This window comes from Nerophis lumbriciformis, linkage group LG21 (assembly GCF_033978685.3).
Source record: "Nerophis lumbriciformis linkage group LG21, RoL_Nlum_v2.1, whole genome shotgun sequence".
NCBI classification, from domain to species: domain Eukaryota; kingdom Metazoa; phylum Chordata; class Actinopteri; order Syngnathiformes; family Syngnathidae; genus Nerophis; species Nerophis lumbriciformis.
In genome coordinates, this window is record NC_084568.2 from 5,980,001 (window position 1) to 5,998,621 (window position 18,621).

At 39.8% G+C, this 18,621-nt stretch overlaps 1 protein-coding gene across 7 annotated transcripts in view; it reads right to left on the reverse strand.

Moving 5' to 3' along the window:
• The window catches only part of LOC133621217 (uncharacterized), a 147,435-nt gene that overhangs the window by 61,961 nt on the left and 66,853 nt on the right, over positions 1-18,621 (reverse strand). For 6 of the 7 annotated variants that reach the window (XM_061983185.2, XM_061983192.1, XM_061983191.1 and 3 more), the window contains exons 3-4: positions 9,877-9,945; positions 9,670-9,690 (exon numbers count right to left, since the gene is read on the reverse strand). In XM_061983185.2, the coding sequence (XP_061839169.1) occupies positions 9,670-9,690; positions 9,877-9,945 (90 nt within the window). The remainder of the gene's footprint in view (positions 1-9,669; positions 9,691-9,876; positions 9,946-18,621) is intronic. The other variant, XM_061983189.1, reaches the window with a different exon arrangement.

Below are 18,621 nucleotides of genomic sequence, written 5' to 3' on the forward strand. Positions count from 1 at the left end.
CGAACGCCTCCCTAGGGAGGTGTTTAGGGCACGTCCGACCGGTAGGAGGCCGCGGGGAAGACCCAGGACACGTTGGGAAGACTATGTCTCCCGGCTGGCCTGGGAACGCCTCGGGGTCCCACAGGAAGAGCCGGACGAAGTGGCTGGGGAGAGGGAAGTCTGGGCGTCCCTGCTTAGGCTGCTGCCCCCGCGACCCGACCTCGGATAAGCGGAAGAAGATGGATGGATGGATGGATGTTGTAATGATAAGTGTGACCAGTAGATGGCAGTTACATATTGGAGATACATGTAGACTGCAATATGACTCAAGTAAACAACACCAACATTTTATGTTCCATTGAAAATATAGAACATTACACACGGCACTCAAAAAGGTATCAAAATGTTTTAGAACGACTTTGGTAAGCTATGAAGCCGCACCGCTTGATGGATTGTACTGTGCTTCAACATACGAGTATTATTATGGTGTGTGTATAAAGTAAGTGTCATGTCTGTGTAATCATGTTTTGTTTTAAGTCATGTTTTGTTTAGTTATAGGACTCTTTAGTTTCTGTCTTTTCACTCCCTTGTCTTGTTTCCATGATTACCCCATTAGTTTCACCTGTTCCACGTTTGGACTCATTGTGCACTCTTGATTGTCACCATAGCAACCCATTAGTTTTCACCTGTCACGTCACGCACCTGTTTCACGTTTTGAGTCACGCACCTGCTTTCACTAATCATGTCCATAGTATTTAAGTTCATTCTTTTCAGTTTGTCGTTCTGACGACCTCACCACATTTATGCTCTGTCCATGCCTGATACTTCTTTCCATGTCCATTCTTCATGCAACTATTTTTGTCCAAGCCAAGTAAGTTTTTGTTCCATGTTTATAGTCTTTTTGGTTTCATAGTTTGTTCTCCGCCATTGTGCGTGTTTTTCGTTTGTACTTTTTTGCTATAGTCTTTTGGTTTCACAGTTTATTCTCCGCCACTGTGCGCGCTTTTCGTTTGCACTTTTTTTTGATATATTAAATAAATCATGTACCTTCATTCCCGTCTCGCCCGAGCCAACTTTCCGTTGCATCCCGGAAAAGCAAACACCCAGGACCAAGTCTTGACAGTAAGACATTATCTGGCGTTTTGTTTCTCAACATTATGCAAAAGCAACTTTTCTTACCTTCTGGTACCTGCTGATCTGTATTTGGGATCTGCATAAGTCCTGAAAATTTGCGTGGGTCCGCCTTTGCAGTCCGTGCCGACACCGTAGTCGATAAGCTTCTTATTATGGTACATTCATCCACTGCTGTTGCCATTTCTAATATAAAGTAGTGTAAAGTTCTTACTTATATCTGTCAGTAAACTCACCATGAAAGCGCTAAAACATACCGGTGTAGTGAGTTTACATTATTCACCCAAGGAACTTTAGTTATTAGAGATTTCCGTTTTTTCACGGGACACATTTCCGGCGTTGTTGTTGAGGAGATGCTGCTCCGTTATTGATTGAAGTAAAGTCTGAATGTCATTAAAACAGTTAGCGCCATCTTTTGACACTTCTTCCACTCCCGTCCTTGCACGCTACACCGCTACAACAAAGATGACGGGGAGAAGACGCTGTCGAAGGTGAGCCGCGTAAATAAGACCGCCCACAAAACGGCGCAGCATGAAGCGACTGTCAGAAAGCGACTTGAAGATGATCTGTAAAACATCATCCATGTAACATTTTGACCAAAGAACCACCATTACATGTTATGAAGGAAGTCTTTTAAATGTATAATAAAAATCATATTATGACCCCTTTAATGCGCCTTATAATCCGGTGCGCCTTTTGTATGAGAACAGACCTGAATAGACCCACTCATTGGCAGTGCGCCTTTTAATCAAGTGTGCCCCATGGTCCAGAAAATACGATAAGCCTTTATTTTACAGGAGAGTTATAAAATATAAAACAATCACTTGGTATTGTTTAGAGTTCTGGTAAATTAGACTGCATCACAAATATGTTGTGGCTTTATGTCCTGAAGAATGTAGCAGCGTTACGCCAAGAAAAGATTTGCGCTTGGTCCTGTGTTCAAAAGAGCTATAATAAGGCAAAGAGGCACACAACTCTGTGCCTCTGCAACAATGACAAACTCCTCTGTAATCCAATTCCTGCCCACAAAATCCCATTATGGCCGCAGGATTACTACGGAATTGTGGAAAATACGCAGCAGTAAAGCTTGTGTTAGTGCTTAGGTTTAAAGATCACCATTTTCATGGAGATTCCCTTATTTTGGCAAACAAGGATGACAGCGGAGAAGGAAAGTAATGCATGGCTCCATCTGCCAAAGGTGCTCAAACATATCTGTGTCAACCTTCCTAGGGAGTTTTTCTTTAACGGTGCCTTGGATTTTCCGCATTTCCCCCGTATTTTTACTTTTATCATGAAAAAAAAATCTCCATTACAACACAGTTTCCCATCCATTTAGAGCAACCCTTGATAAACATTGGCATAACACATGCTGTAGCCCGTAAAGTTGGTCCTTCAAAATAAGGGCTGTCATTAACAATCTCACTTTGCACTCGTTTTCGACGTGTTAAATATAAAAACAATCAATCAATCAATCAATGTTTACTTATATAGCGCTAAATCACGAGTGTCTCAAAGGGCTGCACAAGCCACAACGACATCCTCGGCTCAGATCCCACATCAGGGCAAGGAAAAACTCAACCCAATGGGACAATGAGAAACCTTGGAGGGGACCGCAGATGTGGGGACCCCCCTGCTAGGGCGACCGATGCAATGGACGTAGAGTGGATCTAGCATAATAGTGTGAGAGTCCAGTCCATAGTGGATCTAACATAATAGTGAGAGTCCAGTCCATAGTGGATCTAACATAATATTGTGAGAGTCCAGTCCATAGTGGATCTAACATAATATTGTGAGAGTCCAGTCCATAGTGGATCTATCATAATAGTGTAAGAGTCCAGTCCATAGTGGATCTAACATAATAGTGTGTGAGTCCAGTCCATAGTGGATCTATCATAATAGTGTAAGAGTCCAGTCCATAGTAGATCTAACATAATAGTGTGAGAGCCCAGTCCATAGTGGATCTAACATAATAGTGTGAGAGTCCAGTCCATATTGGATCTAACATAATATTGTGAGAGTCCAGTCCATAGTGGATCTAACACAATAGTGTGAGAGTCCAGTCCATAGTGGATCTAACATAATAGTGTGAGAGTCCAGTCCATATTGGATCTAACATAATATTGTGAGAGTCCAGTCCATATTGGATCTAACATAATAGTGTGAGAGTCCAGTCCATAGTAGATCTAACATAATAGTGAGAGTCCAGTCCATAGTGGATCTAACATAATAGTGTGAGAGTCCAGTCCATAGTGGATCTAACATAATAGTGTGAGAGTCCAGTCCATAGTGGATCTAACATAATAGTGAGAGTCCAGTCCATAGTGGATCTAACATAATATTGTGAGAGTCCAGTCCATAGTGGATCTAACAAAATAGTGAGAGTCCAGTCCATAGTGGATCTAACATAGTAGTGAGAGAGTCCAGTCCATAATGGATCTAACATAATAGTGAGAGTCCAGTCCATAGTGGATCTAACATAATATTGTGAGAGTCCAGTCCATAGTGGATCTAACATAATATTGTGAGAGTCCAGTCCATAGTGGATCTAACATAATATTGTGAGAGTCCAGTCCATAGTGGATCTAACATAATAGTGTGAGAGTCCAGTCCATAGTGGATCTAACATAATAGTGAGAGTCCAGTCCATAGTGGATCTAACATAATATTGTGAGAGTCCAGTCCATAGTGGATCTAACATAATATTGTGAGAGTCCAGTCCATATTGGATCTAACATAATAGTGTGAGAGTCCAGTCCATAGTGGATCTAACATAATAGTGAGAGTCCAGTCCATAGTGGATCTAACATAATATTGTGAGAGTCCAGTCCATAGTGGATCTAACAATAGTGAGAGAGTCCAGTCCATAGTGGATCTAACATAGTAGTGAGAGAGTCCAGTCCATAATGGATCTAACATAATAGTGAGAGTCCAGTCCATAGTGGATCTAACATAATATTGTGAGAGTCCAATCCATAGTGGATCTAACATAATATTGTGAGAGTCCAGTCCATAGTGGATCTAACATAATATTGTGAGAGTCCAGTCCATATTGGATCTAACATAATAGTGTGAGAGTCCAGTCCATAGTGGATCTAACATAATAGTGAGATGTAATCATAGTAGTATCAACTACATACGCTATTGTACTTGGTATCATTCCAGTGGATGTCAGGTGTAGATCCACCCATGGCATTTGTTTACATTGTGACACCGGTGAGCTATTGTATCCTCCTACGATGTGTAGTGAAGCATGTTTAGCTATTCCTCATCCTGCAGGGATGATACTTGTAAGAAACTCACTTTATTTGTCGCCATGGAGGCGAGGATTAGTGATTTAGAAGTAGCCAAAACACTGCCGATTTTGGATGAACATTAACTGCTAGCTATCTAGCCATGTCTTAAAGCACCTCTTCCTGAGGGCGTTTCAGTGTTATAACTTCACCTTTATCATCAGTTTTTAGGCTAAAATGCGTCCGTTCTCCCTTTTCTGTCTACACACCGTGTCTGCTTGTAGGTACTCTGTGCTTGTGCGCTGCCGAACATGCTCCTCTGCTCGTAAAACCAGCAAAGTCACGACGTGAGGCCATGCCCGGGAACCGGTACTTTTCAAACAGATTATAGTACCGCGATACTATACTAGTACCGGTATACTGTACAACCCTAGTACATAAAATATGCTTGTATTGTGGAATGACTTCCAGTGCAATTGGGGAAATTCCTTCTTGACAGACACTTTAGGTGCCTTGAGAAAAAAAAAATCCTGGAAAAATGTCCCTTATTTTAAAAACCACGTTATGTGTTTGAATGGGAAATACTACAAGATTGAAATATTGCACAAGAGAATAAACAGATAAACATGCAAGCTTTTTTATTGATCCTCCATTAAACCATGAGAGCCCACCACTAGCAGTGGACCTCGTCGTACAAAAGCAGGCCGCGAGAAATCGAGTCCAAAAAAAATCCGGGTAAATCTCGAATGCAGCGATAACTAAAATGCGGTTCTAATTGTGGTGTTGCAGCAGCGTGAGCGTAATAACAATGCTAATGAATGTTGTAATTAAATCTAATCTGCCTGAAAGGCCTGGTCTCAGCTCAGAGTAATTAAGGCTCCTCTTGCATGCCCCGCAGCAACACAATACTGACATGTTTGCCCATTTATGCAGTAGTTTATGGACCTGTTAAGTTCACCCCCAAGGTTAAACCAGTCCATTTATTCCACACAAACTCATACAACTGTGCCTTTGTGCACAATCATAGCTTTCATATACTGTCCTATTACAAATCATTCTGAGGAATAGAGAGCCCAAACAAAAACATTTCCCATGTGTCCCTCTGTGACTCAGGCTCTGGGCTTTCTTTTTTTTTTAAATTGAGGACGCTGCAAAAAAGGCCATCTGGGAGCAAAAGACCAGCACCTTAGTAAAGAGGGTCCCACACACTATTGATTTTATTCTTCAAAATAGCCACCCTTTGCTCTGATTACTGCCTTGCACACTCTTGGCATTCTCTTGATGAGCTTCAAGCACACCTGTGAGGTGAAAACCATTTCAGGTGACTACCTCTTGAAGTTCATGGAGAGAATGCCAAGAGTGTGCAAAGCAGTAATCAGAGCAAAGTGTGGCTATTTTGAAGAAACTAGAATATAAACCATGTTTTTAGTTATTTCGCCTTTTTTTGTTAAGGACATAACTCCACATGTGTTCATTCATAGTTTTGATGCCTTCAGTGACAATCTACAATGTAAATAGTCATGAAAATAAAGAAAACGCATTGAATGAGAAGGTGTGTCCAAACTTTTAGCCTGTATTGTGTGTATATATATTTATATTCTAGTTTCCTCAAAATAGCCACCCTGTATTGTGTGTATATATATATATATATATATATATATATATATATATATATATATATATATATATATATATATATATACCTGATTGCCCTCTCAACGGGGGGTGCTTACAAACATCAGTTGTCTACCAATCTAAGGTAATACGCAAGGACATTAACACATCCGACACATATGTAGGATTAACCGAGGGAGAATTCAAAACCAGATGGAACAATCACAAGGCTTCTTTCAGGAACAAAAACCTGCGAAATACCACAGAACTCAGCAAACACATTTGGGACCTCAAAGACAATAATGTTGAATATTCAATAACATGGCAAATTCTTGCATCCAGCACACCTTACAATAGTGGTAATAAAAGATGCAACCTATGCTTGAAAGAGAAACTGTTTATTATTTACCGTCCAGACCTGTCATCCCTCAACAAGCGCAGCGAAATTGTAACAGCATGCCGCCATAGACGGAAACACCTCCTAGGTAACACATGAGCCAATCACCACGCCCCTACGCCAGCCTGTACCCACCCACTCTGTGCCCTATATAAACCATGGTATGCGAATGCTCCCATTAAAATCTCCTGATGATTGAGGGTACCCCCCCTCATGAAACAGGCCTGTAGAGATGAAATAGTCTTGTGATTTTTTTCCCACACATACATATATTGCGCTCTACTACGGTATCGAGCACTATTTTTTGGATAACCTTATTAAGACATATATATATATATATATATATATATATATATATATATATATATATATATATATATATATATATATATATATATATGTAATATAATGTGGAGTTATGTACTGAACAAAAAAAGGGGAAATGACTGAAAACATGTTTTATATTCTAGTTTCCTCAAAATAGCCACCCTTTGCGCTAATTACTGCCTTGCACACTCTTGGCATTCTCTCGATGAGCTTCAAGCACACTTGTGAAATGAAAACCATTTCAGGTGCTACCTCTTGAAGTTCATGGAGAGAATGCCAAGAGTGTGCAAAGCAGTAATCAGAGCAGAGGGTGGCTATTTTGAAGAAACTAGAAACTAAAACATGTTTTTTTTGTTAAGTACATAACTCCACATGTGTTCATTTATAGTTTTGATGCCTTCAGTGACACTCTACAATATAAATAGTCATGAAAATAAGGAAAAGGCATTGAATGAGGAGAAGGTGTGTCCAAACTTTTGGCCTGTACTGTATGTCTAGCATATTTGCTATTGGGTGCTTAGCTGTTGTGTAGCTGCTCGCTCCTAGTAGCCTATAGGCTACTATGTTTACCTTTTTATAAATGATTTCACTTAAATACAAAAAAAGACCAACCTTGTGTGCTTTTTGGAGGACATTTATATCAAAATATCCCTATTGGTTTTACTGTCTTTAACGCACAAATTGTATCAAAGTGCCCCCCGCATACTTTTATTTGTTGGTAAGCGTTCCTCAGTGGAAAATAGTTTGGACAGCCCTTGATTAAATTGTCAAGCACAGTCGTGACTGATTCGCTAATTAACTAATTAAAAAGTGTGTCCATTAGAGATGCGCGGTTTGCGGACACAACCGCGGAGTCCGCGGATTATCCGCGGATCGGGCGGATGAAATTAAAAAAAATAAGATTTTATCCGCGCGCGGGTCGGGTCGGGCGGATTAATTAGATTTTTTTTTTTTTTTTTTTTTTTTTTTTTTTTGCGGGTGGCAGTTAAACCAATTGGGAAATATATATACATAGTTAAATGTTGTTACCCACATACGAAAAACGAGCAGGCACCTGCAGCATATGCCACAACAGAAGAAAAAAAAAGAAAAGAGATGGACACTTTTACGGAGCGGAGAAGGGACGCCTCGCCGGGGTCCGGGACCGAGGCCCCTTCCCCCGAGAGGGCCCCACCTGGAGCCGTAGCTGAGGCGATCCGCGAGAAGGGCCCGACGCACGTCCAGGGTCACTACCGCGCCCACCGCACCGACACCCCGCCTCGTCCGCTTTTGCCGCGGCCGGTGTCACGCGCAGCAGGTAAGCAGCTTACGTGGCCGGGGGCTCGTAACATGGGTCACTCCGCGCGCTCCGCCCGCGCAGCTTACCTGCCCGCCACCCCTGTTGCCGGGGGCGCGTAACAGGGGTCACTCCGCGCGCAGTGCGCTCACGAAAGGGGTGGGGCTCACCCTGGTTGATATAGAGAGCAGGACGGTGGCCATGGAAGTCGGAACCCGCTAAGGAGTGTGTAACAACCCACCTGCCGAATCAACTAGCCCTGAAAATGGATGGCGCTGGAGCGTGGGCCCATACCTGGCCGTCGCCGGCAGCGAGACGCGCTTGGAGGTGCGCTCAGCGCGGCTCCCATAGGATTGCGCGCTGGTGTGCGTCTGGGTCGTGACAGCGTGGCACGCGCAAGTCTGTACTGCATTGGATCAGTCTCCACTGCATTGGATCAGTCTCCTTTCTTTAACAGGCAAAAGCTTTATAACCTCACCATACCTGCCAACTTTTAAATCAGAAAAACCTAGTAGCCAGGGTCCAAGGGCCGCAGGCCCCGGTAGGTCCAGGACAAAGTCCTGGTGGAGGGTTCAGGGCTTCGCCCCCCGACGCAAAATGATTATTAGCATTCAGACAGGTTAAAATGTTGCTAAAACCATCACTTTTCTATCAGTCACAGTGACTTTTCAAAACAAAAATATTACAGCAAAAATCATATGGGTTGATTGACATGTTTATTCTGTAAGCTAACTTCAATAGTTTGAAATTATTTTGACAGTTAATGCCAGTTATCCTGTCAACCTTTCACAAGACTTCAATTTGTTAATTGAAAGTATAAATAGTATAAACACTTTTTACAGTATGTCGTGCTGTGAAATACAGCCGACAGGATTGCGCACCAAACACGAAGCAAGGCCATGGTGCAGGAGAACAAAGGACTTCTTTCATTTAAGGTTTGTGATAAACCATCAAACTCATTCGTTAAAAGGACTCTATAGTAATATAAAGCAAATTTTTCTGGACATTATCATGCAAGAAAAGTTTATTTTTGGGATCGCGATCACCGCGTAATGATTTTTAAAGGTTGCATTACATTATTAACTGTCCCATGTGATCAGCCAGTGCGATTGGAAGTCCATGCTCAATTATTGCCTCCGTAAATAAAACTTCGGCATTTATCACATCCAAAGAATCTGTTTGGGCGACGAAAAACGTTGAAAGTTTTCCACTTGTATCGCTAGCAACGGCATTAGACTTGTGTTTTTTTGTCCCAACGTGGTCTTTTACATCGCTAATTCCTCCGTGTCCGATCGAAAAATCTTGTCTGCACAAGGTGCAATTCGCGTAGTTTTCACTCTTTTTTTCTTTTTTTAATTAATATTAGATATATAACAACGGGCGGATGGCGGGCGGGTGCAGTTCTGATCAAACGTTACATCGGGTGGATGGCGGATGGTTGACGACTTTCTGACGCGGTTGCGGATGAAATAAATTGCCTATCCGCGCATCTCTAGTGTCCATATAGATTACTTTCGAATTCAAGCCAAAGCCATGATGATGGATGGATAACAGAATGGGGCACATGCATGAGGCGGGAATACAGAACAATGAAATCAAAGAGAATCACGTAACCAATTAATGGAGACAATCTTATGCGGCAATGATGGAAAAATAATTTCAAGTCTTGTTATTTGAGGAGTTGCACGATTCAGGGTTTTAGTGAAGCGCCTTACCTTGCAGCTGAGTTTGCTGTTCTGAAAGCCGTGCAAGAAGACAACAACAACAACAACAACGACACATGTCAATAACCATCAGCAGATAGACAGAAGAGGGAGGATATACACAAAGAGGTTAGGATTCAGGAGAAGGAGTGACCGCACTTTACACGCCTCACGGTTTCATCAGCATCACTCAAACACTCATTCACATTTAGGTCTCACCAATATATCTGGCTCTTTCTTCTCTTCTCTGCTTGGCCAGCTTCTGCCGCTGCTCTGAGTTCATTGAATCTGTGGGGAGACAAGAAAATAAGCTATGCATTAGTGTCAGAATAATATCTAAGTTATCACAAAACTTTGTGTTTCCATGAGTTCCCGGCGAGCAGACAAAAGCTGGCTTTAATCCTACCAAGCAGAAGGCTTGTGAAACTCCACTGTGTAGGATGGGAAGCAACATGATGGTGTTCTGTTTCTTTCATGTATTGTAATCAACAGAAAGATGTTGTTTTGACCCAAGAACTACAAAGCGGAGAGGAAGCATAACCTGACTCCCCTACAGGGGCCTCTTCTTTGAACTGTTTTTACGACCTTTTCTTTGAACTGTTTTGTGGCCAAAGGCAGCACCTGTTTACGACCCCCGTCCCTTAGAAACAGCTGTTGCCATGTACCGTATTTTCCGCACTATAAGGCGCACCTAAAAACCACAAATTTTCTCAAAAGCTGACAGTGCGCCTTATAACCCGGTGCGCTTTATATATGGATAAATATTAAGATTCATTTTCATAAAGTTTCGGTCTCGCAACTTCGGTAAACAGCCGCCATCTTTTTTCTCGGTAGAACAGGAAGCGCTTCTTCTTCTACGCAAGCAACCGCCAAGGTAAGCACCCGCCCCCATAGAACAGGAAGCGCTTCTTCTTCTACTGTAAGCAACCACCCGCCCGCGTAGAAGAAGAAAAAGCGCGCGGATATCACCGTACGTTTCATTTCCTTTGTGTGTTTACATCTGTAAAGACCACAAAATGGCTCCTACTAAGCGACGGATCCGGTTCATGAAAAGACGCAATCTCTCCATCCGCACACGGATTACTATTTCACAGCAACTGATATTCCTGTGAACCGCACTGTGGATACAACGGGAGCACGTACGGTGAATATTCGCACCACAGGGAATGAGAAGTCATCCTTCACTGTGGTTCTAGCTTGCCATGCTAATGGCCAAAAACTTCCACCCATGGTGATATTCAAAAGGAAGACCTTGCCAAAAGAGACCTTTCCAGCCGGCGTCATCATAAAAGCTAACTCGAAGGGATGGATGAAGAAAAGATGAGCGAGTGGTTAAGGTAAGTTTAAGTTTACGCGAAGAGGCCGGGTGGCTTTTTTCACGCAGCTCTGTCCATGTTGATATACGTATGTTTGTGATTGCACATTTGCGTACATTTTGGGAGTGAACAGAGTTGTTAGAACGCTGGTTTTTAATATATTATTAAAGTTTGACTGACCTATCTGACTGTTTTTTTGACATTCCTTTAGCGCAGTTAGATGCGGCTTACAACACGGGGCGGCTTATAGGTGGACAAAGTTTTGAAATATGCCGTTCATTGAAGGCGCGGCTTATAACCCAGGGCGCCTTATGGTGCGGAAAATACGGTAATCAGGGAAAGTCCAAATAAAAGAGGAGGCGCCCAATTTTTCGCCAGAGCGTGATGGAGACTGTACAAGAGTACAGCCCAGACGCGCTCTCCTCAATCGAGCCACGTTTAATTCTGTCTCCGTTTAATTCCTTGCTTCTTGTCTCGTTTAATAGATGTCATCAGTGTTTGAACCTGACAATTAGTATATCTTTATTTTCATATTGCTATGATAGACTAGTTTTACTTACTATCACCAAGCAATAGGTACATCGTAAAAAACAGCTATACATTTACAAACATTTGTGGAATGATACTCTCGTTTTAGAAGAATTCTGACTATACCAACTCATTTATACATGCATGCATTCTATGTGTAGTACATTGATTGTAATCCCTGGATAAAAATTACATTTCTGATGGTTTTTTTTTAATCCCTTTTTAATCAATTTGCATAATTTACACGCTTGAATTCCAGCTCAAACAATACCACTGTGATCATACAAATATAATATCTAATATAGGGGGTATAATAGCTGCAGAGTGACTATCCATCATAACATTTCACTTGTGTTGAAACTTAAACAGGGAGTTTATCATTATCCAATTGTCCTGACGGGATGCGGTAAAACTAAATTAAATTGAATCATGTTCTTGTTGTCTTGCATGTTTTAAAAAATAAACGTGTGAAAAATAAAGCATACGTATTTGTTTCTCCACTAGCAAGATTTCTGACCCCGTAACAAACATGAAGCACATAAAATAGTCCTCTTAATTGAGCTTTTTGGGAGTTTTGTTTGCTTTCTTTGCTATTTTGTCTCACAGTAATTGTAATAATGATGTTGTCATGATGCCACATGACAGTTTCGATTTCGCTCTTTATTTCCCTTTGGTATTGGAATCTTTTCATGTACTGGTGCTCTTGTTTTGGCAACATTTCCTGTTTTGACACACCTTTACTTTCTGTCCCTTGTCTTACCACAGGGGTCAGCAACCCGCGAATGCGGCTCTTTAGCGCCGTCCTAGTGGCTCTCCAGTCATCTTTCAGAGATGTGTGAAAATGGAAAAAGATGAAGAAAAATATATATTTTTTGTTTTAATATATTTACTGTAGGAGAACAAACATGACACAAACCTTCCTAATTTTTAGAAATCCCACTGTTTATATTATACATGCTTCCCTGATGAGAGTATTTGGCAGCACCGTTTTGTCCTAATTTCAGCAATCCTTGAAGTCATCGTAGTTTGTTTACATGTACAAATTTCTCCGATGCTGCCACAGAAAGTTGTGTTTTATGTCACCCTTTCTTTGTCTCATTTTGTCCACCAAACGTTTTATGCTGTGCATGAATGCACAAAGGGGAACTTTGTTGATTTTATTGATTTGCTGGAGTGCTTATCAGGCATATTTGGTCAATCCATGACTGCAAGCTTATCGATGCTAACATGCTATTTAGGCTATCTGTATGTACATATTGCATCATTATGCCTCGTTTGTCGGTATATTTGAGCTCATTTAATTTCCTTTACTTATGCCCTCTGTGTATTTAATTTCTATTTGCATGTCTCATGACACATTATCTGAATGTAATATTGACTGCGTTTCTCATAGTTGTCTGTGTGCCATGTTGTTCCAGACCACAGCAAACGTTACTCATCTTGCAAAGATTGTAACAAATCTATTAGAAGAAGACAGCCTGCAGTTTCCTTTAACTTGGACACACACATCTATACCTTTGGCCATTCTGCGCCAGTAATTTCCAGAAGTTATCTCATCCAATGAGGAGCCTCCATTTTACAAATGATTTCCAATGTTGCAAAAATGTGTAGAATAAAAATTAAAATACAACATTTCTGTCAACGAAGATTTGCGTCAGCTTTTGATAGTAGGCTAATATAGACATTTCAGCATGTGTTGCCTTCATTATAAGACTTATATAAGGCTTTTCATTTTTTGCGGCTCCAGACAGATTTTTTTTTGTATTTTTGGGTTGCCGACCCCTGTCCTACCAGCACACCTGCTCCACATTGTTAATTAGTTCTATTTAGTTCCACTTTATTCCCTCCTGTAGTGCAGGTTCATTATTTTCTGGGTGCCAAAGTTTTCTGTTGCTTGCGGAGTTCCTGCTCGACCTGTGTTACTTTTCTTCTGCCTGGTACCTAATAAAAAGACACATTGCTTGCACTTTGCCTACCTTCTCTGCATCCTGAGCTCACGCCAGCATAATTACAGATGAACTGTTTGTCTTTTTAGGGGGGTAAACATAAAAAAATAAAAATAGTATTACACAAAGATTACCCCCAGTGTATATTTACAGCTGGGCTATTCAACTACATAGTGAAGAGGGCCGCAATTTCAAGAGTCCAAGGGCTCGGGGGCCGAACATCGAAATGTGGATGTCTTGTCAGGAAGTGTCTCCGCAGGTTAGATTCCTTTGAGACTTAAGTTTACTTAATTACAAAGTAAACACAGGCTTTCACACTGCTCTGTCAATAAATTCATTATTCTGCCTTCGGTACTTAATTCCAGCGTGTGCAGTTAATAGTACAAAAAAACATTATCTCCAAAAGGATTTTTGGGGTTGATGTTCCTTCTTTTTGAATTATTTCATTTAAATTAATTATTTTATTTAGGATTGTAAGACTGAAAATGTAAACATAAAATAAATATTACAAAAGTATAGCATCCATTGTGTATTTTACATAAATAATGTCCATTGTGTATTTCTAATGAATACAATAGAAGGTTTAGTTAGTCCAGGGATGTCAAACTGGTTTTCATTGAGGGCCACATGGCAGTTATGGCTGCCATCAGAGGGCCGCTTGTAACAGTGAATAACGTATGAATTTGCCTCCGGATTTCATTATTAATTACCGTATTTTCCGCACCATAAGGCGCCCTGGGTTATAAGCCGCGCCTTCAATGAACGGCATATTTCAAAACTTTGTCCACCTATAAGCCGCCCCGTGTTATAAGCCGCATCTAACTGCGCTAAAAAAACAGTCAGATAGGTCAGTCAAACTTTAATAATATATTAAAAACCAGCGTGATGTGGGCGCGCATGGAGTCGTATATCAACATGGACGGAGCTGCGTGAAAAAAGCCACCCGGCCTCTTCGCGTAAACTTCCCTTAACCACTCGCTCATCTTTTCTTCATCCATCCATCCCTTCGAGTTAGCTTTTATGATGACGCCGGCTGGAAAGGTCTCTTTTGGCAAGGTCTTCCTTTTGAATATCACCATGGGTGGAAGTTTCTGGCCATTAGCATGGCAAGCTAGAACCACAGTGAAGGATGACTTCTCATTCCCTGTGGTGCGAATATTCACCGTACGTGCTCCCGTTGTATCCACAGTGCGGTTCACAGGAATATCAAAAGTCAGTGGAACCTCGTCCATGTTGATAATGTTCTCTGGCCGGATCTTTTTTTCAGCTATCTTGTTTTTACAATATGCACGGAAAGTAGCCAGCTTTTCTTGAAAGTCTTTAGGCAGTTGCTGTGAAATAGTAGTCCGTGTGCGGATGGAGAGATTGCGTCTTTTCATGAACCGGAAACCTGTCGCTTAGTAGGAGCCATTTTGTGGTCTTTACAGATGTAAACACACAAAGGAAATGAAACGTAATATCCGCGCGCTTCTTCTTCTTCTACGCGGGCGGGTGGTTGCTTACAGTAGAAGAAGAAGCGCTTCCTGTTCTATGGGGGCGGGTGCTTACCTTGGCGGTTGCTTGCGTAGAAGAAGAAGCACTTCCTCTTCTACGGGGAAAAAAGATGGCGGCTGTTTACCGTAGTTGCGAGACCGAAACTTTATGAAAATGAATCTTAATATTAATCCATATATAAAGCGCACCGGGTTATAAGCCGCACTGTCAGCTTTTGAGTAAATTTGTGGTTTTTAGGTGCGGCTAATAGTGCGGAAAATACGGTATATATATATATATTTAATATTTATTTTATATTTTAAGCCGACTGTCGATTTTACAGTAAAAACTTTACATTTACAAAATGTTACTGTAAAATAGTGTTTTTATTAATTTTTTACAACATTTTCGGTAAATGGAAAAACAGCACAACTGTTTTTTGGAGGGGGTTTTTTACATAAAAATCTGGCAGATTAGTTACCAGAATTTTTGTGTTAAATTCACATTGGATTTTACAACATTATATTGTTAATGGAAAAACAGTACAAGTTTTTTTTTTCTGGCAACTTAGCTGCTAGTTTTTCTACCGTGAAAACAAATGAACCGTCTTTCCATTTACAGCAATACACCGTTAAAAACAACAACCGGAGATTTTACAGTCAAAAACTGGCAGCTCAGTCAACAGAATTTTAAAGCAAAAAACAGTAGTGGTTTTTTTCAATTTACATTAATATGCTGTAAAGAACAACGTAAAATTTATAGTCATTGTTATTAATTTGATGGGTACCGTATTTTTCGGAGTATAAGTCGCTCCGGAGTATAAGTCGCACCGGCCGAAAATGCATAATAAAAAAAGGAAAAAAAACATATATAAGTCGCACTGGAGTATAAGTCGCATTTTTGGGGGAAATGTATTTGATAAAAGCCAACACCAAGAATAGACATTTAAAATGCAAGTTTTCTTATTATAATCAAATGACAGCAGTCATTTCCATGAGATTGTTTTCTAATATAAGTGTTTTGGCCCACTTACAATGACAATAATAAAACATATTGTTTTTCATTAATTGTGTACTAGTATTGTATGTCTCGGTGGGGGTCCTGCTTTGGAAATAATTTGTACCCCTTTCAGATATCGCATTCAGTTCCCACTTAAACATTCACATGTTGCACAATGAGATGTAAACATGGGATCATGTGTACATTCCTGTAACTTTCTGTTTGTAAAATATATCTTTATTAGTATTTCTTAAATATAATAACATTTCATGATTAATATTTATAAATTAAGATTAAACTAAGAAAAAAACATTATATTTTTCACTGAAGAAGGGTTCGGTGAATGAGCATATGAAACTGGTGGGGTTCGGTTCCTCCTACAAGATTAAGAACCACTGCCTTAGTCTATGACAGAGCTGGGCAGATATTTTGACTCGAGGGCCACATTGAGAGAAAACAAGTGTCTGGGGGGCCAATGTGTATGTGTGTATAAATGATGTACCGTATTTTTCGGAGTATAAGTCACTCCGGAGTATAAGTCGCACCGGCCGAAAATGCATAATAAAGAAGGAAAAAAACATGTATAAGTCACACTGGAGTATAAGTCGCATTTTTGGGGGAAATGTATTTGATAAAAGCCAACACCAAGAGTAGACATTTGAAAGGCAATTTAAAATAAATAAAGAATAGTGAACAACAGGCTGAATAAGTGTACGTTATATGAGGCATAAATAACCAACTGGTATGTTAACGTAACATATTATGGTAAGAGTCATTCAAATAACTATAACATATAGAACATGCTATACGTTTACCAAACAATCTGTCACTCTTAAATCCCATGAAATCTTATACGTCTAGTCTCTTACGTGAATGAGATCAATAATATGATTTGATATTTTACGCTAATGTGTTAATCATTTCACACATAAGTCGCAAACTATGAAAAAAACTGCGACTTATAGTCCGAAAAATACGGTAGTTTTCTGTAAAGTTAAGTATTTTTATTAAGACAAAAACATGTTTGGAAAGTATGATAATATACTGTAATATTTGTTGCAATAATTGATACTATTCAAGTTTAAAAGGTATGCAATTTCAAGCAGTACATATATTTTTTCTGTCAAAATTAGAAAAAATCTATTACATTTAGTGAGAAAATATTAAGTACTTTATTGACACATGTATTTTTTAAGGGGTTTGCAGGCCATATAAAATGAGGTCGCGGGCCAGATCTGGCCCCCGGGCCTTGAGTTTGACACCTATGGTTTAGTCTGAACATAGCACACAGTGTACCGGTATGTGACTTATCACAATTAAACCTTAGGTTTAGCGTTATCACCCTCTACTGGTCAAATTTTGCCTGTGTGTATTAAACGAGCTCTGATCGCCCAGAGTTACTCTCAGACAAAAAAACAACACGACCACGAATACAAAATGCAAAAAAACATCTTGAACTCTAACTTATAATAATAATTCACCCCTATACAATATCCTACCCTAATACCCTACTGTGCAATATTACCCTTCGAGTGCAAAACGTCCGACACTGATTGTTATTTATTACTCCGGTACTCTTGTCTTGTTCTGTATATTGTACAGTATTTTGTATTTCTATAGTGTTTTGTATATATTGTACAGGATTGCTTATTATTTTTATTGGATAGTAGTCTGTTTATATCAATTGTTAGTTTTTTCTTTATTACCTGTTGTGTAATTAATTTTTACCCCATATTTGTTCCCATTACCGCACCTTAAATTGGAGTCATTAATCTCGTTATATGCAAATATAATGACAATAAAGTCCATTCTATTCTATTCTAAAAGACACCAGGAAGTCAATAATTTCAATACAAAACAAAGTAAATACATTTATGCAAAATAGCTACTTACATATATTTAACCATGTTTTGTGATGAAGCTTAGACGTGTGGATTGAACACTGTGTCCGTGTTATTATTATTATTATTATACATATATTTTTTATATATAACTTTATTTATAAAGTTCAACATTTACAAACAAACATATGAACAATAACAACCAAAACAAGTACAAAAACAGTACAAAACAGTACAATACAGCGCCAGGGGGTTGTAAACTCAATAAAGCAACTACAGTAGAATGCAATATATATATATATATATACATATATATATATATATGTAGCAATGTGTTGGTTGTTAGAGGTACAAAGCGTTTTAAAGTAAAGTTCTAATTAATTTTTAAAGGCACAAAAAACAGGCCGAGTATTGAGAACCTTACATTTATGAATATAAAACTTAGCCAATAGTATAATGATGTTGCAAAGGTAACATTTAGAGATGTCCGATAATGGCTTTTTTGCCGATATCCGATATTTTCCAACTCCTAATTACCGATTCCGATATCAACCGATACCGATATATACAGTCGTGGAATTAACACATTACTATGCCTAATTTTGTTGTGATGCCCCGCTGGATGCATTAAACAATGTAACAAGGTTTTCCAAAATAAATCAACTCAAGTTATGGAAAAAAAATGCCAACATGGCACTGCCATATTTATTATTGAAGTCACAAAGTGCATTATTTTTTTTAACATGCCTCAAAACTGCAGCTTGGAATTCGGGACATGCTCTCCCTGAGAGAGCATGAGGAGGTTGAGGTGGGCGGGGTTGAGGTGAGGGGGGGGGGAGTGTACATAGTAGCGTCCCGGAA